The sequence below is a fragment of the Somniosus microcephalus genome, chromosome 7 (assembly GCF_052327205.1).
Source record: "Somniosus microcephalus isolate GS21.2 chromosome 7, FLI_Smic_1.0, whole genome shotgun sequence".
Classification (NCBI taxonomy): Eukaryota; Metazoa; Chordata; class Chondrichthyes; order Squaliformes; family Somniosidae; genus Somniosus; species Somniosus microcephalus.
Genome location: NC_140993.1, coordinates 164,609,423 through 164,631,870, shown reverse-complemented (window position 1 = coordinate 164,631,870; position 22,448 = coordinate 164,609,423). Strand labels below are relative to the sequence as shown.

The window sequence follows — 22,448 nt, the reverse complement described above, 5'->3', positions numbered from 1 at the left end:
GCAGATAGGACGCCGAGGTTGCTGTCTCACAGTGGCTAGGGAGAGGGCTAGAGTTGGTGGCTAGGAAACAGAGTTTATGTCGGTGACCGAAGACAATGGCTTCGGTCTTCCCAATATTTAGTTGGAGGAAATTTCTGCTTATCCAGTACTGGATGTCAGACAAGCAGCGTGACAAATCAGAGGCAGTGGTGAGGTTGCGAGAGATGGTGGTGAGGTAGAGCTACAAATAAATGAATCCCTTTCATTACTGAAAGAAGTTATCCGCTTTCAATGGCCTGGATTTTGCGGGGCCGATGAAGGCGTACGCACAGCTCTAGAGCCACCAGGTACTTTAGTATATTTTTTGGGGTCAAAGGTGTACTCCGGAGGTACGCCTCCGACCGCAAATTTCGGCACAATGTATTGTATACATCCGAGTGTTGTAAATTAGAATTGGAGAGCTCAATGGAGCTGCAGAACATTCTGCAATGTAAAGTGATTGCAAACAAAATTAATGTTTCTCATAATTTTTTAATTTCTGCAACAAAATTAGATTAAGCTGACAAATTATGAAATACTTTTGCTATGAAGCAACAATTGATAGCTGGAAAATCAATTTGTTTGAAGGATATGTCTTTTTATTAAGTAACAAAACTAACCAATTCCATCAATAAAATGATTAACTACAACTGGCCCAGATATCTCTAGTAAATCATTGGATCATCTTTGTTCAAAATTAAAGGACAGTCACACAAAGATCAGTAACTAAGTTAAGGATCATTTTACAGTCTGGTGAATACAAGAATAGGAGTGTCCAAAGAGACTGAACTACTGGTACAGTTATTGCCACACCTATCGGTTCTCCTTGATGCCAGTTTTAATAGTATGATACTTTTTTTAAACAAAGGTACAATGATAACAACTTTGATATGCTTCCAAAATTTTGTTTTGGTGTATATCTTTCCACAGCAAAACTCAATACACTGAGAAATAAAAAAATGAATTATTTCACAGTTAAGCGGCAGCTGTTTCAGACAATATTTAGCCACCAAACATCCAACAATAAGTTTTAACGAGCATTATTTCCATTCCATTCTGTTCTCACTAATGTAGTGTGTTACATTGAATGTTTGTGATCTAATTAACTTTCTTGCTGCATAGCTGGGGCTGAAGTTGATGGCCATGTGATTCTCAAGAACTGGTAAAAGGGGATCATGCATCTCTTTTTATGTGTTATATTGGTATGACTAACTAGTGTCAGCTGTGGCTCAGTTGGTAGCACCCTCAGCTCTTTGAGTCAGAAGGTTGTGGGTTCAAGTCCCACTCCAGAGACTTGAGCACAAAAATCTAGGCTGACACTCCAGTGCATTGCTGAGGGAGTGCTACACTGTCAGAGGTGCTCTCTTTCAGATGTAACGTTAATCCTGTCTGTCCCCTCAGGTGGACGTAAAAGATACTATGGCACTATTTCGAAGAAGAGCAGGGGAGTTAACCAACCTAGCCAATATTTATCCCTCAATCAACATCTCTAAAACAGATTATCTGGTCATTATCACATTGCTGTTTGTGGGAGCTTGCAGTGCGCAAATTGACTGCCGTGTTTCCCACATTACAACAGTGACTACACTTCAAAAAAGTACTCAAGTGCTTTGGGACTGTCCAGTGGTCGTGAAAGGCGCTGTAAAAATGCAAGTCTTTTTTTAATGTTCTCAAAATTCACCAAATATTTTCACTAAGATATAATCAAAAGATATTGGAATGCCTTGTATACTTAGTTAAATACCATGTTCTACATTTCAGAAGAGAAAAAGTCTAATTTTGCTTTCTGAAGTTATATTGTATAAATGCATAGTTTCTGGACTTTTCCGGTCCCATTCAACTCTAATGTGTTGGTTAATTTTATCTTTGAGTTTAATAATAACTTTGCAGAAAGACCCTTTGAGAATTAGTCTATATATACTCTTGACTTCAAGTAGACTTTTACAATGATTCTCAAATCTTCAAAATGCCACAAACCTTTGCATAGTATCTGAAAGTCAAAGGCACAGTTTTAGCCATTTAAATTTTGAATTTTCACCTTTGGTATGTGCTAAAATTTTGTAAGACAAAGATCTGCCTGAGCCACCAGAACAGCTTATTACACAGATGATGCTAAAATGATAGCTTAGCTGCACAAGGTCTGCACAGTTGAGGTTGCCTGGATTACAGAACTCCAACAGAGTATTGCTGCTGGCTCTTTAGTTCCTCACACCACTAGACAATTGCATTATATCTTGTGGCATCCTTTGTCCAGTCATAGCAACAGTCTGATTTCTGCCTATGAGACAGACACCTCTTTGTGGCACACTGCTAAGAATGTGATCAAGAGATGAATTTCAAGGTGGCAGCGATTGATAACATAGGTTGTTATATATATACTTGGCAAATAATGGCAAGTAATCTTGTAAGTGCTGAGCTGGAACATCACCCAGAAATTACCAGCCCATATTACAATGTTCTCCATTTTTTTTACCATTCCTTATTTATGTGTCCCACTTATTTCCTCCCCCTATTTTGAATTGTAATGCAAGACTATCCAGTAAAGTGTTAGTATCTGTATTCACTGAGCATTCCTGGCAGTGCAATTACAACAAAAGCAAGATTGGGACATCTATTTAACATCTTTTGTCACAAATTCATATGGTTTTTAACTGTGAGAACCATGGTAACATAAAATACAGTATTATAATTCTTAGATTTGGTGAATACTGAAAATATTTGATTCTATTTTGAGATTCAATATTCACAGAGAATCAGTTGATTGCTTTGTAAACAATTGGCTTTACAAGCAAACAAGGGATATTCAGGATGGAAAAGTGAATTATCCATGTAATTGAGATAATGTTTATGCACATACTAAACATTAAAAGTTGGTATATAATTCCTAGTTCCAAATTTTAGCTTGATTTATTTTAAAAAAACTGAAAGACTGCAAACATTTGTTTCGAATACTTTTTTGAAGGGGCTATAACAACTGAATTACCAAAAAAACGGGCCTAAGTGTCCGTTGCATTTGTGTATTGGGTATTTAAAGCTTGAGTTTAAGTAAGTACACATTGTAATTCCTTTTTAATCCATGTTCTGAAGGAACGTACCAGGGACAGTGGGCCGGAGGAATGCGTCATGGATATGGTGTACGTCAGAGTGTACCATTTGGGATGGCCACAGTCATCCGCTCACCACTCCGAACTTCCCTAGCATCGCTTCGAAGTGAACAGAGCAATGGCACAATTCTACATGATATATCTGCAGATAGTCCAGCTGGCACAAGAGGTGGATTTGTCCTCACATTTCACAGTGATACAGAATTAATGACTGGCAAGAAAAAGGGCTTTTTTCGAAGAGGATCACTCCTGGGAAATCTAAAGCTCAAAAGGTCCGAGTCCAAGTCATCTTTGGCTAGCAAACGCAGCTCTGCTCAGAGTGAAGCATCAATGAGTAGAATAAGTTCAGCAAATAGTGACGCCAATTCAACAATCAGTTTTGGAGAAGGTGATTCTGAATATTTACCAGTGGAAGACCATGTCGATGCTACCACAACTGAATCGTATATGGGGGAATGGAAAAATGATAAACGCAGTGGGTTTGGTATAAGTGAGCGCTCAAATGGTATGAAGTATGAGGGAGAATGGTTGAACAATCAGAGGAATGGTTATGGATCTACGACCTTTCCAGATGGCACAAAGGAAGAAGGAAAATATAAAAATAACATTTTAGTCCGAGGAAAGAAAAAGCACCTTATACCCATCAGAACCAGCAAAATTAAAGAAAAAGTGGGGAGAGCGACAGAAGGAGCACATCGAGCAGCAGCGATTGCCAGAACCAAAGTGGATATAGCAGCTTCGAGGTGAGTAAATATTGTGTAGGTTAGCTACGCTTTGACTAACTTCTAAAGTTACTTTAAACATGATTTAATTTGAACACAATATGAAATATATATGACTTTTAACATTTGCAAATTTTTAAGATAAGGGTAGTACGTGATCTTGTTCAAACCTACGATTATTCCGACAGTCTCTCAATATAACAACTTAATGAAGAAGCAATACAGATTTAGAAAAGATGCTGCATTTCTTTTTTTTTTGCATTTTCTCCTGTCTCCTAAAGCGAGGACTCAATAATTCTATTCCCCCAGCCTGAGGTCTCATATGATGCATTTCTGAGATTCTATTATACCAGTTTCTAAACCTGTATTAGTCTTTTACTGAAATGAATCCATCAAGAACTGATCTTCCTTTGCAGTATTCAAAATATGCACTGCTTTCAGTGATTGCTGTAAACTTTTATACATTGGCTGTTCAAGCTATTTTGTCCTGTAGACCTATGAGAGCAGTGATGGATACCTTCACTTCCTGCCCATAGAACAATGCTTCTCTTGTTGAACAATGTTTTGTGGCCAGTCACTTGTCGTAACAAAAGTACTTGTGAAACTGAAATTCCCAATTTATGTATCTGGAAAATGACAAACATATTGTAAAGTAAAATTGGAGAATTGTATAGAATATTGGTCATAATATTTATTTGTACGAATTGAGAATAGCAAAAAGTATACCGTATCAGTTGAGGAGTTCAACTATAGTTTTGAAAGTGTTAATATTGAACAATTTTAAAGAGGAATTGTGTTTGGCTACTTTCAAATTGCGACAAGTAATAACTCCCTGAAACGTGTTGTCAAATTTATGTTTCTTCCTTGAAATGATCACCGATGTAATAGCTCTGCTTCTTGCATTGCCTGTTGAATCTGTGATTTTACTCATTGAAACAGCCAATACGAAAAATGGGGAAAAGCATTATTTTGGTAAGATATAAATTCAGTATTTTGATATGAGCATTGAAGATTAAGAGATGATCTAATTGAGTTGTTTAAGATGGTTAAAGGATTTGATAGGAAATACTTTTGCTCTATTTACCCTATGGTAGGGGAGTCCAGAACAAGGGGCATAACCTTAAAATTAGAACTAGGCCTTCAGGGGTGATGTCAGAAAGCACTTCTTCACACAAAGGGTAGTGAAAATCTGGAACTCCCCAAAAAGCTGTTGAGGCTCGGTCAATTGAAAATTTCAAAACCAAGATTGATAGATTTTTGATTGGTCAGGGTTACGGAACCAAGGTGGGTATATGGAGTTAAGATGCAGAGCAGCCATAATCTAATTGAATGGCGGAACAGGCTCGAGGAGCTGAATGGCCCACTCCTGTTCCTATGTTCCTAATATTTTGACTTGGGTTTTAATAGAAAGCTTAAAAGGTATGCTGTGCACCTCTCCCCGTCCCATTATTACTTCACTGTACAGGCTCATATATGAACTATATACTTTTACTAAGTCTGTGACACTGATTAACCTAAATGATTGACTTGCCTTTCACCACGACAGCATTAATGAATGTCAGTGTAAGTGAGAGATGATTTACTCAAATCTGGGCTATTCAGCAATAGTGAAGTTAATGTCTATTTCTCCCAGTGCCACTTTTACTCCAACCATTGCCACTGTGCGCACCAGTCAAACTGTCTTTTTTTTACCTAGAACATTAAAGTCCCTGCACTATGTGCTGCTGAAGATTTGGGACTTGAGCTATTTTCAGGCTCCATAAATTAAATAGCAACAAAAGAAATGCTGTTTGGCAGAGAAGCGTGAAGACATTTAATCCAATGGTACAATATATAATGCTCTCAGATGTGTCTGTGACATTTGGCCAAAAATATAATATAATTGTGATTATAAGATCATCAGTTTGGGAACACTCAGACATCTGAAATTTGGCCCTAGACCTACTCATTGAGCTTCATTCCTCATGGTTATTATCAGTTGTTGTTTGTGGATAATCTGTTTCACATTTTATCTGCTAATGTACAATAATTAGATCACTAGTTTGGTCATTGCTAGTCACATAATTTTAGAGCTTCACTGAAAACCCACTTGTATAATTTTCTGTAAAATTCAAGTGGTAATTACGAATATTATGTGGTCAAAATTGTACCTACAGCCAGAAAGCAAATTGTCTAGATTTGCAAACATTTGAAAAGCAATATTTCTGTCTGCTTTTATTTATGTCACCAGTTTGTAGTTATCACTGCTGCAGTGTTACATCTGGTACAGAATATGCTGCATGGCATTTTCTACCATACATATCAAGTGTTTTTTTGCTACTTCAGGTGCACAATAATAATTATCTCTGTTCCACAATGACCCAGCTTTGTATGACAGTTCCCTGACATTCCATGGCACGAATCCCAGCTAAGCATAACAGACCTACAGTGTCTCGAGAATTAAATTAATCTATCCTATCAATCGCACTGCATTAGCTACTGTGGAGAGTTACAGAACTTGTGTAGTTTATCCTCTGGTAAATCCAAAACTTGGGCTAAACCGTATTTTACTGATACAGGTTACTGCACTTCAGAAAGTTCCTTCTTCTTGAATAACAGTTTGTAAGTCAAACAGCAGCAATGCAAAGATTAGATTCTTATAGGGGATTTCAATAAAGAGCAAGCTACTCATTGTAACATCCAAATCCTGCTTGCACCCAAGAGGAAATGTTTGAATTCAACTACGTATATAGTCAGAATTAGGTCAGAGTCCGTGCTTAAATTTGTAGTCTTCAACTACACAGGAACCTAAAGCTGCTACTTCCAGAAGCATACTGCCAAATGTTATTTCGAGTTATTTTCTTCCTTCCTCCACCCCCTTCCCGCAGGTACCTCACACCAAGTACCCTGCCAGTGCTACTCTAACCACCTGCAAGTTGATGACGAGGTTAGGCTGACGTGCCTCCGCTTCCAATTTCTGTTCCTCTGTGGGGAAGTGTATGACCTTACCTTGTATTACACAGGTGCTGAAAATGGGCACATAGCTTTAGTTGATCTGTTTTTATGTTAGATGCCTCAAGAACATTAGGTACTTGTACTAGGGTGGATTTGCAGTGCAGTGGATGTTGATTGAATACAGAACTCCGAATCTGTCTTCCCCCCGCCCCCCGCCCCCCCACCCACCACCACCACCACCTCGCAGTGGCTAGTGACATTTTTGTCAGAGTGGGCAGATTTCCAAAGAGAATTTAATTAAATATAACATTCAAGTTATTTGTTTTGAAAAGACCACAGGGTCGATTTTCCTAGGGACAACACTCTGGCAATGCTTATTCCCAAGCACAGGGGCAGTGCCCCATATTACTAGGTCTCCACCTCCTTTACATTGCCAAAGATTACCAGGGCTCCCGCACAAGAGGCAGAATAAGGCCTGCACCTACAGCAGGCACACATGAAACATGACCATTTAACTGAGACAGAAGGGAACGTCCAGGCCCTCTGGCCCCATTTTTCTGTAGTTCCATTGCTTGGGCGCCCAGATACAAGGGCGTCCCGCAGAAGCTGGTGTTGGGCCTTCCAATTAGACCACCTCCGACGATCTGGTCTGTGCAGGGTAGGCAGCAATGCAAGGGGGCACAACAAGATAAGCACTGCATTGTCCTTGCAGCTTGCCCAGCGATCTGCGGCGTGGAGGCTTTCTGGTTGCTGTTTTCCAACAGTGGCCAGAAGTTCTGACCATGATGGCCATCGCTGCTGCTGTAGGCCTCTCAAGCCCGTAGCTGTGGCTGACTTTCCTGCCCCACTTTCTGGTGCAAGGTCCTACTAGGGGCAGGCCTGTGATGGGGGTGAGACCGGGTCATGATAATGTCCCACCCTGACAAAACCAGGCATTCTGAGGCACATCGGATGTGCTGTACCTGTCCAGAACCTAGGACAGGTCACCAAGGAAAATCGGCCCTCGCCTATACTAGTTTGGCACAAACAATCCAACAACAATCATCTTTATGCCACAGGGCCTTGAATTTCACTGTGAGTTAACAGCATGTCAATACGGAAGCATTTGTCTGAAATTCTTCTTTCTGCTATTTTAGAACTGGCATTAACCTGCTGAGCGTAAATGGGCTAGCACCTCCACTAAAATAGCAGGAAAAGAATTCCAGACAAGTGCATTCACCATTCAAATGTTATTATCACGCAGCATAATTTTAATGCAGATGTCTGTTGCTTCATCTTTTTAAACTGATCTTGTTTTACAATCTACCATTGTCAAATTCTTGAATCTTATATTTTTCTGTGAAACATTTCTTGTATGTCAAGCTGAATTTTACTTTTTATTTTGGAAAATATATAGGCTCATGTATGAACTATAGATTTTGTTGTAAAGTCTGTGACACTAATGGACCTAACTGTTTGATTTACCTTGCAGCATGACATAATAGTTGTTAAATCTGTCACCATAAACTACCAAGTGAGAGATGATGATACAATCTAATCTGGGCAAAACTATTTCTAGCAGCAATGCTGCCAATGCCTGTTTCTCCCAGTGACCCTCTTCCACCAATGGAAGTGTGCTCTACTCAAATTTTCAGAACATTAGTGTTAGGGGACTTGCACTAAATGCTGTGGGTGCTTCCCTAGCAAACATTTCTAAAGGAAAAATTTGGATACTGATAAAACATATCTGCAATAATGTCTCAAATGACTTCATGCCCCTTATGTAAATGTCATATTGTAATCTTGAGTATTGTGTGCAGTTTTGGCCGCCTTATCTGAGGAAGGATGTTCTTGCCATGGAAGGAGTGCAGCGAAGATTCACCAGGCTGATACCTGGGATGGCAGGAATGACGTATGAGGAGAGATTGGGTCGATTGGGCTTGTACTCACTGGAGTTTAGAAGAATGAGAGGGGATCTCATTGAAACTTATAAAATTCTGACAGGACTAGACAGACTAGATGCAGGAAGGATGTTTCCGATGGTCGGGGAGTCCAGAACCAGAGGTCATAGTCTAAGGATAAGGGGTAAGCCATTTAGGACAGAGATGAGGAGGAATTTCTTCACCCAGAGAGTGGTGAACCTGTGGAATTCTCTACCACAGAAGGCAGTAGAGGCCAATTCATTAAATATATTCAAGGAGGAGTTGGATATATTTCTTAAGGCTAAAGGGATCAAGGGATATGGGGAGAAAGCAGGGACAGGGTACTGAATTTGGATGATCAGCCATGATCTCATTGAATGGCGGAGCAGGGTCGAGGGGCCGAATGGCCTACTCCTGCTCCTATCTTCTATGTTTCTATGTAATACTATTGTTTCAAACTCAGAATGGACTTCAAGTAAAACTGTAAACCAATCATTGCACAGACCATTTTTCCAGTAGTTTTGAACACCAAATTGTTTTTATCACCGCATCTACATGGTAAAAGTAAGGGTATGTTTTCAGCACAGAACTTGACAGTAGAGGTTTAAAATAATAAAATCTCACACAAGTTGAAAAGTATTTTTCATAAATAAAGACAGAAAATGCTGGAAGTACTCAGCAGGTCAGGCAGCATCTGTGGAGAGAGAAACCAAATTAACGTTTCAGCTCATGACCTTTCATCAGAACTGGAAAAAGTTAGAGATGCAACACATTTTAGGCTCCGTCTATTTGCAACATGAAATTTGATCCTGCCTGCTGTAGACAACCCTGCGATGTATAATTTGATCCAGTCTTGCCAGTGAGCCTACAGAATGTGGAAGTATAGTTAGCTTTGTGAAGATCCTTTGTTAATAGAATTCTGCAATTGTAATTATAGTTGTCCTTGGCTGGTAAAATAAAAGGGGGAAAAATTGGGTTGCTTTGTGCCTCCCGTTAGCGCCGCCTGCAAAATTCACCACCTTAAACATTCATTCCCTCCACCACTGGCGTACCGTGGTTGCAGTGTGTACCATCTACACGATGCACTGCAGCAACTTGCAAAGGCTTCTTCGGCAGCACCTCCCAAACCCGCGACCTCTACCACCTAGAAGGACAAGGGCAGCAGGCGCATGGGAACACCACCACCTCCAAGTCACACACCATCCTGACTTAGAAGTTTATCGCCGTTCCTTCATCGTCACTGGGTCAAAATCCTGGAACTCCCTCCCTAACAGCACTGTGGGAGTACCTTCACCACGCAGACTGCAGCGGTTCAAGAAGGCAGCTCACCACCACCTTCTCGAGGACAATTAGGGATGGGCAATAAATGCAGGCCTTGCCAGCGACACCCACGCCCCATGAACAAAAAAAGTTAGATGATTTCTGTGCTCCTGGGTTTGAGGAGATTTGACCAGTGGCCCATGTTGGAAATGCATGTTACATAGAATTACATCGAAAGCACAGCACAGAAACAGGCCATTTGGACTACTTCAGTGTTTATGCTCCACATGAGCCTCCCGCCACTCATTTACTTCATCTCACCACATAAGCCTTTCTCCATCGTACTTATCTAACTTCCTCTTAAATGCATCTATGCTATTTGTCTCAACCACTCCATGTGGTAGTGAGTTCCACATTCTCGCCACTCTCTGACTAAAGAAGTTGCTCCTGAATTCCTTATTGCATTTATTAGTGATGATCTTATATTTATGCCTCTTAGTTTTGGGCTCCCCCACAAGTGGAAACATTTTCTCTGTCTGCCTGCTCAAACCCCTTCATAATTTTATAGACCTCTATCAGGTCAACTCCCAATCTTCTCTTTTCTGGAGAAAAGAGCCCCAGCCTCTTCAGTCTTTCTGTTAGTTGTATGCTCTCAGTTCTGGGATCATCACTGTAAATCCTTTTTGCACTTTCTCTCATGCTTCTAATCCTTTTTGTACGATGGAGACCAGAACTGTGCACAGTATGTGTGGTCTAACCAAGGTTCTATGAGTTTAACACTGGTACGGTAGCATTGTGGTTATGTTACTGAACTAGTAATCCAGAGGCCTGGGTTAGTGATCCGGAGACGTGAGTTCAAATCCCACCACAGACAGCTGGGGAATTTAAATTCAACTAAATATATCTGGAATTAAAAAGTATCAGTAATGGTGAACACTACCGCATTGTCGTAAAAACCCATCTGGTTCACTAATGTCCTTTAGAGGAAGGATATCTGCCGTCCTTACCCGGTCTGGCCTATATGTGACTCCAGACCCACAGTAATGCGGTTGGCTCTTAACTGCCCTCTGCGGTTCAAAAAGGCGGCTCACCACCATCATTTAAGGGCAGTTAAGGATGGCCAATAAATACTGGCCTTGCCAGCGACGCCCACATCCCATAAACAAATTTAAAAAAATATATAAATACTAGCAGGGGAGCCCGGCGTTGCCAGGGCAATTTTGGGCCGCGGGGTCTCCGTGCCCCTGTGTGTCCCCCCTCTCTGTCCCTCTCTCCCTCTCCCTGTGCTGTCCTCTCCCTCCCTCCCCCTCCCGAGCTGAGCTCCCTCGCAGATCGCGCGGCTGACGGGCGGCCGCTGCCGCTCCCCCAACCGGTGTGTGTGTCGGGCCGAGCGGTTGCGAGGCACGGCCCAAGTGAGCCCAACTTACCTGCCGGTGCGGCGGGGCAGGAGCGGGATCGGGAGCCTCAATGTGGGGGTTGCTGTGGGGATGGATCCCCCCGCGGGTGGCGCGGTTGACGGTCGGCTGCTGCCGATGACCCGCCCGCTGCGTGGAAACTCACCTGCCGGAGTCGGAATGTGGGGGTTTGTTTGGCTGGTGGTGTCCCTGTGGGGATGAAAAAAATGGCGGCAAAGTTTAGGGAGACTGGAGCATTAGGTCCCGCCTGTGATGCACCGATTGGTCAACCATCAGGTGAGTGAACTGTAGGATTGGTCAAGCAGCACGTCACTCAACGCTAATGAGAGGTAGGATTGGTCAAGCGCTAATGAGTGGATTTTTGAACGTTTTTTGTACACTCTCCATACAATTTTTGTGTGACGAAAAAGTAAATATGCCTACAAGAGTCCCCTAATGATAAGCTTTCTTTTGATATAACATATGTGTAGGTACACTCTATAACTTTTGATTGTATAGCCGGACAGAGAGACAGAAAGACAGACAGAGACTTTGGCCTAGAAATTGGGTTGAGGCGCAAAAGTCGGCGGAGCGCAGGATTTAGCGCAGCGATCGGAGTGATACCGATCGCCAGAAATTCAGTTTCAGTGCCGCTCAAGGGACACGGGGCGAGGCTCAAGGCGCTCCACGTCCCTCTTGGGGCGCTGAAACTGATTATCGCAGCGGACCGTGCCGCAGCGCCACATGCTGCGGCACGGCACGCTGCGGTACTGCAGGCCTTCCTCCCACTGTTAAGGGGGAGGTGCCTGCAACAGCACGAACCCCGATCGCGAGTGCCGGCAAATGAGCCCGGCACCAAGGAGAAGTGCCGGGCTCTCGGGAAACAGCCGGCAATGCCGCAGGGGGGGCGGTTTGGAGGCCGGGGACGGATGTGCTGGCAGGCGGCCGCCGAAAAAGCGGCCGCCCCGCACCTCCACCTTAACTTGCGCCGCTGCCGGCACAGTAAGGCCCCGTGAACCGGGCGCGGGTAGCGAGCGGCGCAACTGCGGCGTTCGCTACCAAATATCGCGAATGGGGCGCTGCGCACACCGATGACGTCATCGGTGGCGGCGCAGCACAAATGCCTAACGCCACCATTAGCGCCCCAACTGAATATCGTCGCAGACGCAGCCAGTGGCGCTACAGCCACTGACTGCCTCTTTAGGCGCTAACAGGTGGCGCTACTCACCCAATTTCTCCCCCATACTGTTTTATATATAGACTAGCTGGGGAGCCCCGCGTTGCGAGGGCAATTTTGGGGCGTGAGGGCAATTTTGGGGCGCGAGGGCAATTTTGGGGCGCTTGGTCTCCCTGCCCCTGTGTGTCCCCCCTCTCCCTGTCATGTCCTCTCCCTGTCCTATCCCTCCCTCCCTCCCCTGGCCCACCCGCTCCCCTCCCCCCCCCCTCCGCTCCCCTCCCCCCTCCCCTCCCCTCTCTCCCCCTGCCCCTGTGTGTCCCCCTCTCCCTGTCATGTCCTCTCCCTGTCCTATCCCTCCCTCCCCTCTCTCCCTCCCTCCCCTCCCCTGTCTCCCTCTCCCCCCCCACCCGCTCCCCCACTCCCCTCTGTCCCTCTCTCCGGCCCCTCCCCCTGCCTAGCGAGCCCCGCGTTGCGAGGGCAATTTTGGGGCGCGAGGGCAATTTTGGGGCGTTTGGTCTCCCTGCCCCTGTGTGTCCCCCCTCTCCCTGTCATGTCCCCTCCCTGTCCTATCCCTCCCTCCCCTCCCCTCTCTCCCTCCCCTCCCCTCCCTCGCTCCCCCACTCCCCTCTGTCCCTCTCTCCGGCCCCTCCCCCTGCCTAGCGCCTGAGGTCCGGTGCCGTTGCTGAGGTCCCCCGCGTATCGCGCAGCTGATGGACGGCCGCTGCGGGCGGCGCATGCGCGGTGAGTGCGGGCGGCGCATGCGCGGTGAGTGCGGGCGGCGCATGCGCGGTGAGTGCGGGCGGCGCATGCGCGGTGAGTGCGGGCGGCGCATGCGCGGTCAGTGCGGGCGGCGCATGCGCGGTCAGTGCGAGCAGCCCGCGGGAGCCGGCAAGGCCGTTAGCGAGCGGGAAACTTCGGGCGGCGCGCCCGCGCTCCGTCCGCGACACCTGAGAGGGGGAAGTAGAGAGAGACAGAGAGGGAAGAGGAGAAGGAGAGAGAGGGAAGAGGAGAGAGGGAAGAGGAGAAGGAGAGAGAGGGAAGAGGAGAAGGAGAGAGAGAGAGGGAAGAAAGAGAGAGAGAGAGAGAGAGAAATTTTTTCAGCTTCAGGCCCCGAGTCCCCCCTGCGCGAGGGTGAGGAGGGGGGGGGGTGGGGGTTGCTAAACACAATATAAAACTGAAATAAATTGTTAATTAATTGCCTAACACATAATTGAAATATTTACCTTTGTTCCCTAACACACAAAGTGTGGGGGAAAAAATCGTGGAAAATCAAGATGGCGGCCACTCACCTCGGTTCAGAAGGATAAGGCCCGCCCACACACGCACCGATTGGTCGACCGGTCAGGTCACCGAAGCGTAGGATTGGTCAATCGTCGAGTCACTCGACACTCAACTGTAGGAAGACCTCGACGTCACACGGTCGCTAATGAGATGCTAATGAGCGGAACGCTGAACGTTTTTGGGATACCGCGGGCGGGATTTTTGTCCGGCCGAAACGTAAATACGCCGATGACCAGTCCGGAATCGCAAGCTTTCTTTTGAGGCGACGCGCGCGTCGGTACGCTCTGTAACTTCCAAACGTATAGAGACCAGGCGGACAGACAGACAGAAGAGCCGCTTTATATATATAGATAGATATATGCACACAATACAATCTTACAGCACAGAAGGAGGTCATTCGGACCATCTGTGCCAGCTCTTTGAACTTCTCTATTTTTGAATTCTATTCCTCTAGAAATGAACCCCAATGCTTTGTTGGCACTTTTTATGGCTTTTTAGCCAGCGTTGCTGCTCATAATGATTTATATATCTGTACCCCTCGATCCCTTTGCGCCTCTACCCCATTTAGACTCTTATTTTCTATGGCCCATTTACTCTTATGGCCTCCTTATTCCTGCTACCAAAATGCACCACCTCACACTTATCTATATTGAAATTCATTTGCCATTTACATGCCCATTCTGCAAGTTTGTTAACATCTTCTTGTACTGTATGTTGTTGCAGTCCTGCTCAGTATTAACTATACCCCCAAATTTGGGGTCATCCCCAAATTTTGATATTGTGCTTCTGATTCCCGACTGCAAATCATTTATGTAAATAGTGAACATCAGTGATCCCTGTGGAACACCACCTTCTGCCAGTCTGAGTAATAACCTTTACCCCTACTTTCTCTTCTGTTTTGTAGCAGCTTGCTATTCATTTTGCTACTTGTCCCCTGACTCCACGCACTCTGACCATAGTCATGAGTCTACTTTGTGGTATCTTAATCGAGGGCCTTGCGAACATGGACTTTGAAATGTGTGGATATTGAGTGAGGACAGGATTGGGGCTTGGTTTGGTGCACTCCGTGTTGGGAAGCTTGCTAATGCTCACGATCATGTCTTCGCACATGCACTTGGGAAAGGTGCCTGAGTGAATGGTACCCTTACAACCATACCCCCAGCAAGAGATCAGTGCCTTCAAGAAGGGTAAGGGGTAAATTGATGTGGCGGAAAACTTAAAACCAGCTGGATAAATGTCTGAGAGAATGGATTAGATGTTTTCTGACTTGGAGACGTCCTTGGCACCCTTTTGTGGCTGATGTCACATATCTATGTAACAACTACAGATTTCAATGTAGGAGGTGGTTTCGGATTTAGATTTCATAAAACAGGTTTTTACTGATGACTAAATGGAAGAGAATTTTCTGTGTTCACAGCTGTTCTGTACGCTCAGGGGGGGAAAAAAACAAACCCTGATCTCTCTATAGTTTCCACCATCAGATAACATTGTCATCGAGGGACAAAAAGCTGCTTTGCTGTAATCAGTGTCTGTATTCTCTTGTCTTCAATTTTGTAGATGAAATGGTAATAATGAATTAATGCTAGAAACTAGACTTTGGAGTCGGACTATTCTGTGCATTAAATAATACTGCAGTATGAAATATGACTAACTGCATTAAGTCATGCAGTGTTTATAATTCAAAGGTCAGTCCCAGTGCTACCCCTCTAATTACAGGAAACTCTTGTTTAAGCAGCACCTAAATATCCGGAATTCTCTATTAACCAGCAAAATTCATACTCCGAAAACAACACCTCAATAATCGGAAATGTTGCTGAGTCCGAATCTCCCGCGGTCAGTGGGGGTAGTTCTCCAAACTGCCACTACTCGGCTTCTTGGCGCTGTTGGAAGTCCGAACACCTCAATAGCAGGAGTCAGACTCTCCTGCGTTGCCGGTAGTCTTCCGATCCACCATTTTTCTGTGTGCCTCCCGCGCTGCCGGTAGTCTCTTCCGATCCGCCATTTTTCTGTGTCTCTCTCCATCTTTATCGTGAATTATTTCCCCCATCTTGCATTATGGAATTCCCAAAAATTGGTCCAAGCAAAAGGACTCGGAATAAGTGTAGTCAACTACAGTACTGTATACAGTCGTTTACTGTGTAAGTTTTATTTTACTGTTAAGTAATTAAAGAGTTATGGATTACCCTCAGCTGACAGTACTGTACTTAATCAAGCATCTTCCACCATCCATTTAACACAACATTCTGTAGGCGAGTACCCAATTACTGTATACTGCACATCTCTTGATTTTTAAATTTTTGTTGTTAAAAATAGCCTCGGTCGATAACCCTCTCCGTCATCCGGAATTTTTAATCAACCGGCACCATCCCGGTCCCGTCGCTGCCGGATACCAAAGAGTTTCCTGTACTGTGCTCCAACTGAGAAACCGTTTGCAAGTTCTCTTTCTCTCTTTGGACAAGAGGTTGCACTTAACTGAATCCAAATACTGAGATTTCCCAAAAATTGAAAGTTCAGCTATTTATTAGTTTAATCTACAGCCTGTGGTGAAGTATTAAGGATAGACCTATAGGGCTCGAAGTAAAGTGGAGTGTTTTTTAGTATCATTTGTTGAAACTTTCCTATTAATATTTTGTTTAACAATGTATCATTGAGTATTGTGTGCAGTTTTGGTCGCCTTATCTGAGGAAGGATGTTCTTGCCGTGGAGAGAGTGCAGCGAAGATTCACCAGACTGACACATGGGATGGCAGGAATGACGAATGAGGAGAGATTGGGTCGATTGCGCTTGTACTCGCTGGAGTTTAGAAGAATGAGAGGGAATCTCATTGAAACTTATAAAATTCTAACAGGACTAGACAGACTAGATGCAGGAAGGATGTTCCCGATGGTCGGGGGAGTCCAGAACCAGGGGTCACAGTCTAAGGATAAGGGGTAAGCCATTTAGGACAGAGATGAGGAGGAATTTCTTCACCCAGAGAGTGGTGAACCTGTGGAATTCTCTACCACAGAAGGCAGTAGAGGCCAATTCATTAAATATATTCAAGGAGTTGGATATATTTCTTAAGGCTAAAGGGATCAAGGGATATGGAGAGAAGGCAGGAACAGGGTACTGAATTTGGATGGTCAGCCATGATCGCATTGAATGGCGGAGCAGGCTCGAGGGGCCGAATGGCCTACTCCTGCTCCTATCTTCTATGTTTCTATGGAAAGGTAGAAAGCTTCAAACTGCCATCATTTCACACAAGATTATCAGATATGATTCTTAAGAATTGAAATATTTGAGACCTGAGAAATCCCGTAATCTGTGTGAATTACGCTGATTAATTTGTATTTTTGTAATTAATTTCTGCTACTTGCTGTGCTTTCTATGCTGGTGGTTCAGTTATAGCAACCTATTTAATGAATAGTTAAGTCTGTTCCTTCCAAAGCTTATCCGTCCAATCTTGGGTAGTTTAAATATGCCAGAGATTGCATTAGCTTGTGTATTATGTGTGGAAATGTCTGTCCTTTCGTTACAATTAATGTCAGTATATTCCATTTTGTAACATGCCCCTTGCAAAAGATAGATAGGATATCTACAGAAGGCGGGCATGTACTTGGAATATTTGAGTATTAATGAAGTGTCCAGCTGTCGTGGGTTTTTTTATTTACTGTGGTAACAGCTGACCAGAACTAGAGTTTAATTTTAATCGAGTCACTTTCATCGTCAGATCTGCGAATAGAACTCTTAAATTGGTAATAGTAATCAAGGCCTTGTTATACTGAATTTTGTTGTAGTGACTAGCATTGGTGAGTTGGACTTGGATATAAAGGTAAGCTGCATACATAATTTCCTATTAAACTCCAGTGGAATGCCTTAACTAAACATTAAATTCCATTCTCCTAGTTTTGCAGAGTACACTTTATTCCCTTTGCAGTGCTAGAAACAAATGATTCATGTGACAACACTGCCTTCCTGCCCCTCTGTTCGTAAACACCAACTTGCCACCTCATTAAAGTAGTTTTGGCAGATTTGAACCACACTTTGTAAGTGTCATCCTGGCATAAGAGACTAGCGGTGCAAAATTGGAATCAGTAGCACAGTTGTTTGGGCGCTATGGGTGCCGTTCGGGTACCAAAATGATGTCCGATGGGCGCACGCACGGACGAATCGCGGCAGACATCATATCGGTGAGGGCGTTAAAACTATGCAGAGCAGGCAGATCGTGGCGTTAATCAGCGTGCAATGCTGATCTGTCACCAGTGCTGCCATTTTGGAGCTCATCACTCCAGCTAATGACCTCTCTTAAGCTCGCACAGCTGAACACACATTCAGCAGCAGGAAGGACCCACACCAGCGCTATTTGAAGGGATCATCAACTACTTACAGGTTAGTTGCTGGTTAATTGCTTCTGGATGTTGCTATGATTCTACAAGTGTTTGGTGCTTTCTATAGTTATTTCAAGTTGCAAACGTCTACAGGGAGTGGTGTGACAGGTGCTGAACGACATTTTGCTGATTTCAAGGCTGCTGCACAAACCACTTGCTGCCAGAGGGCTCTCAGCAGGAGGCCACATCCACCCAGGGTGTTCAGGGAGCAATTCTCCTACTTGAACCTCAGTGAGGAACAGGTGTGAGAGACATCTGCACTTCAGTAAGGATGTCCTCACTTAAATCTGCCACCTGCTGAATCCACAACTGCAACCTCAGAGCAGGACAAGGATCGCATTGCCAGTGGCTGTGAAGGTGACTGTGGTGATGAACTTTTATGCACGGGCTCCTTCCAGGCTGGAGCTGGAGATTTTTTTGCAACATCTCACAGTTTGCCGTCCACTGTTGACTAAGGGGGGCTCACTGAGGCCCTCTCTTCAAAGAGAGCCGACTACATTTCATTCTCTCTGGCCAGAGACGGGCAGGCGGAGCGAGCACGGGCTTCGCTAGGATTGCAGGCTTTCCCATGGTGCAAGGTGCCATTGATTACACACATTGCGAACGCCGCATGTCAACTCTGTCCTAAACCAGAACCGAAAGGGATTCCACTCCCTTAACATCCATCTGGTGTGTGACCATAGGCAGCGCAACATGCAGGTCAATGCCCGGTATCGTCATGATGCCTTCATTCTGTGGCAGGCCGATGTGCCACCACGGCAAACCAAAGGGTGGCTACTGGGCGACAAGGGCTATCCGCTGACAAAATGGCTCATGACTCCGGTTTGCAAGCATACAATAAAAGCCATGCTGCCACATGAAATGTGACAGAGCAGACCATTGGCGTGCTGAAAGAACCATTCCGCTGCCTGGACAGCCCTGGTGGAGCTCTGCAGTGTTTGGCAGAGCGGGTGCCAAGATTTGTCTTGGTCTGCTACATGCTGCACAACCTTGCCATCATGAGGGCACAGCCCTTGCCACCAGCTATACAGTGAGCAGTTGAGGAGCATGAGGAGGTGAAGGAGGAGGAGGCAACCTAAACAGTCCCTTTCTGTCCGTGAAGAACTCATCTGAGTGCAACCCCAATTCCCCATTCACCAACAGTCCCACATCTTAACTTCCCTTTCTTACTGACCATCACAGCATCCTCTTGGCCACAATACTACAAAAAAGCCACCACAAAATAAACATTCAAAACCAAATTTATAAATTAAATCATGCCATATTGCATACAAAAGTCAACTTGTGACCCTTGTGCATTCCGTTAGTGCACATCTTCTGTGTGCCATTGCCTGTCCCAGTGTTACCCCAGAGGCTGCCGCATTGCTGGTGGAATATTGCTGACTTTTTCAGTGGAGGAGACTGCAGATGGCCTTGGAGGACGACCTCGAGCAGCTCCATCCTAGAAGGCCTGGCTGCGGACTGCACCACCTTGGCATGGACGGCAGCAGTCTGGGCTGGCTGGCTGACGGGCAACAGTATGGACACTGGTGGAGTGGCAGTGGTGGGAGGACGAGTGCTGTTATCCTGAGAGAGGACAGCAGGTTTGTGTTCCATGGAGCCACTGCCACTCCCCCGGGACAGTGCCTCAGCATCCCTAGACTGATGACAACAGTCTGAGCTTCCATTGCAGCACCCAGATGTTGGGTGGCTGCTGCTTGTGCTGCAGTGGAAGCTGAGACATCGGCCATCAGACCCCACATCATGGTTGGTCCACAAGAGTGTGAACGGAATTCTGGCAGGCTTCCCAATGCACCAAGCATTTCTTGTGCATACCCATCCACCGCCTTGTGTAGCCTGACCCATCGAAGTCCGCTGTAACAGAACTTGTGTGCAACCTTGCACTCCGGCAAGCTGGCACCTGCGCTATCCTTGCCCCCTGCTCTGGCTGCAGGGCACACGAGCCCGGTGTCTCACCATGTGCAGATCTCACCCCTACGCTATCCTCTACATTATCCTCTACATTACGCGCAGTGTCAATATCTGAGCTGGTGGTTGAGAGTGTGAAATCGAGTGGCGGCGTGTCTTCATCATCGCATCTGTCTTCTTACTCTTCCACCACTGACTGGCCAGATTGCACTTCTTGGGTATCTGAAAGGATAAAGGCACAAGGGTCAGGTTGTGGTGAGGTGGGGGTGGGAAGTAAGAGGTGCATGCTTATAAATCAGAAGAGTGTGCGATGGAGGATTAGGTATGAGGATACCGTCCTCTTCGATTGTTTCTGCCCCGCCACTGGCCACGGCCTCAGCAATGGCCAGCACCATCTCCTCCATGGGGGGTTAAGACATGCAGGCGCACCTGGCCCCCAGCGATTTGCCCCTGTTGCCTCTGGTTGTGTGCCACCTTGTCCTGCAAGAGAGAGGGAAGTGTTATTGAGTGTCGTGCAATCTGTTTGGGTGATGTGGCTGTCATGGTTGAATAGCTGGCAGTGTGTACAAGCTGTGAGATGTGGGTGTGAGGCTTGCAGCAGTGCTAATGTCTGAGGGTGAGGTGAAGCTATGAATGTTGGGTATGAGATTGGTGATGGGGATGTGGTGCATTGAGCAGTGGCTGAGGCTAGTGGTGCAGTTGGTAGGGTATGGCATTTGAAGATGCATTCACTGACCTTGACTGCTCGTGTAAGGCCATTAAACATCTTTGGGCACTGCATCCAGGTCCTCGGCTTGACTCCTGGCATTGACCTCTCGGCTATCTGATCCCACTGCCTTTTGAGTGTGTTTCTGGAGGGCCTTCTGGCCCCCTGTGGATACAGGACATCTCTCCTCCTTTCCACCTCCCCCGCCAATGCCTCCAGTGCCGCGTCTGAAAGCCTTGGAGTCCGCTCTCTCCCGTGTTGAAGTTGTGCCATTCTTCACTGTTTCCCAGGTCAGAATCTCTTTAAGCAGTGCAGACTAGCTTTAACTGGTGCCAACCTCACGATATTGGCCCCTGCTGATGCGTCCAGCTAATGAATAGCGCATTTAGTGCTGGCTGGACACAGATCATTTAAATGAGCAGGCAGCACGAAGTTGGCGTGCAGCCTGCATTGTAATCAATGGGCGTGGGTTAATGGTGCATCGCGACCCCCGGGCCTGTTTCGGTGGCTATCCAATTTAGCCTTCCTTTTTGAAAATGGCTGTTTGTAGCTGTCCAGATGTTCTGTTTGCATGCTAGTAATGTCGCCACAATAATTTGAAACTAAAAGGTAATGAAAGATGGAATACTTAGCCGCATTCGCAATTTCCTCGGAGCTGTTCCCACACCGTCGTAACTTCGCCGGAAGTGAGGCAGAAATCTCGTCTACACGTGTAAAAAGGTGTTATCGGCGGAATGGCAGCAGCTCCAAGGAAATTCCTTTTTATTAGCCCCGATTTTGCAGTAAAAATAACGATGAGGCAATCAGCGTTCACCGTTATTGAAGAGTAAATCGGACAGCAACTTCTGGCAGCCACACATGCACAGTTAAACACAGAAATCGGGAAGTTGCTTTCTGAGTTGCCCTGCTCCTCCAGAAGCTTCTCTACACCGGCATCTCGCCCAGAGACTCGCCATTGAAACACATACTACATATTTTATTTTTTTAAATCTCCAACAATAATTAAAATATAAAGTAATGAGACTCCACTTTTGTAAAAAAAAAGTTAATTTTTAGTGCCAGAGAGGTTACATTTGTCCTTGTACCATTAACTGAGGGACAACCATTTACCCCTTCCTCCTTTTAAGATAGGCTTCAATGACATATCAAATAGGAACTCCTGTCTATCTTTGCTTTTTGGAAGATGAACATGAGGTGTAATGGGGAGGCTGCATCAACCCCCGTATATCTACATATTAGAGAATACAAACAGATGTGTTCCTCCCTGCATTTGACTGAGGAACAGTGGTTGTATAGAGGCTTCACTTTCCAAATAAAGCCATTACTGAGTACAAGTGGCTATGAAGCCCAGCCTCACCATAAGTCTCATTCTGTTGGTGGCTGTTAGGGTCACACCCATCCTTAACTTCGATGCCACAGAGTTATGTTACTGTGGACAGCTGTGTACAGATGCACTGTCCAGGATCCATTGTTCTCTTGAGCTGACGGGGCGCTCTACACTTTTATCAAAGAAATACTTGCTTTCTTTTCGGGCTCCAGAGCCCTAAATGGGCACCTAAATCGCCACTGGGTTAGCTGTTCCTGCACCGACCATGTGGATCAAGGTCACGGGAATCCTGTCCTTCGCTCATTTCCCCCACCCAGGTTCTAACTTCTTAAAGTTGTGTTAGCACTAT

General features: G+C 45.3%; 1 protein-coding gene across 4 annotated transcripts in view; it reads left to right on the top strand.

Moving 5' to 3' along the window:
- Positions 1-22,448, top strand: part of LOC147114989 (junctophilin-1-like) — a 237,146-nt gene that overhangs the window by 17,170 nt on the left and 197,528 nt on the right. For 3 of the 4 annotated variants that reach the window (XM_085993180.1, XM_085993181.1, XM_085993179.1), the window contains exon 2: positions 3,106-3,865. The exons of the other annotated variant lie outside the window; for it this stretch is intronic. In XM_085993180.1, the coding sequence (XP_085849306.1) occupies positions 3,106-3,865 (760 nt within the window). The remainder of the gene's footprint in view (positions 1-3,105; positions 3,866-22,448) is intronic. 4 annotated transcript variants of the gene reach the window in all.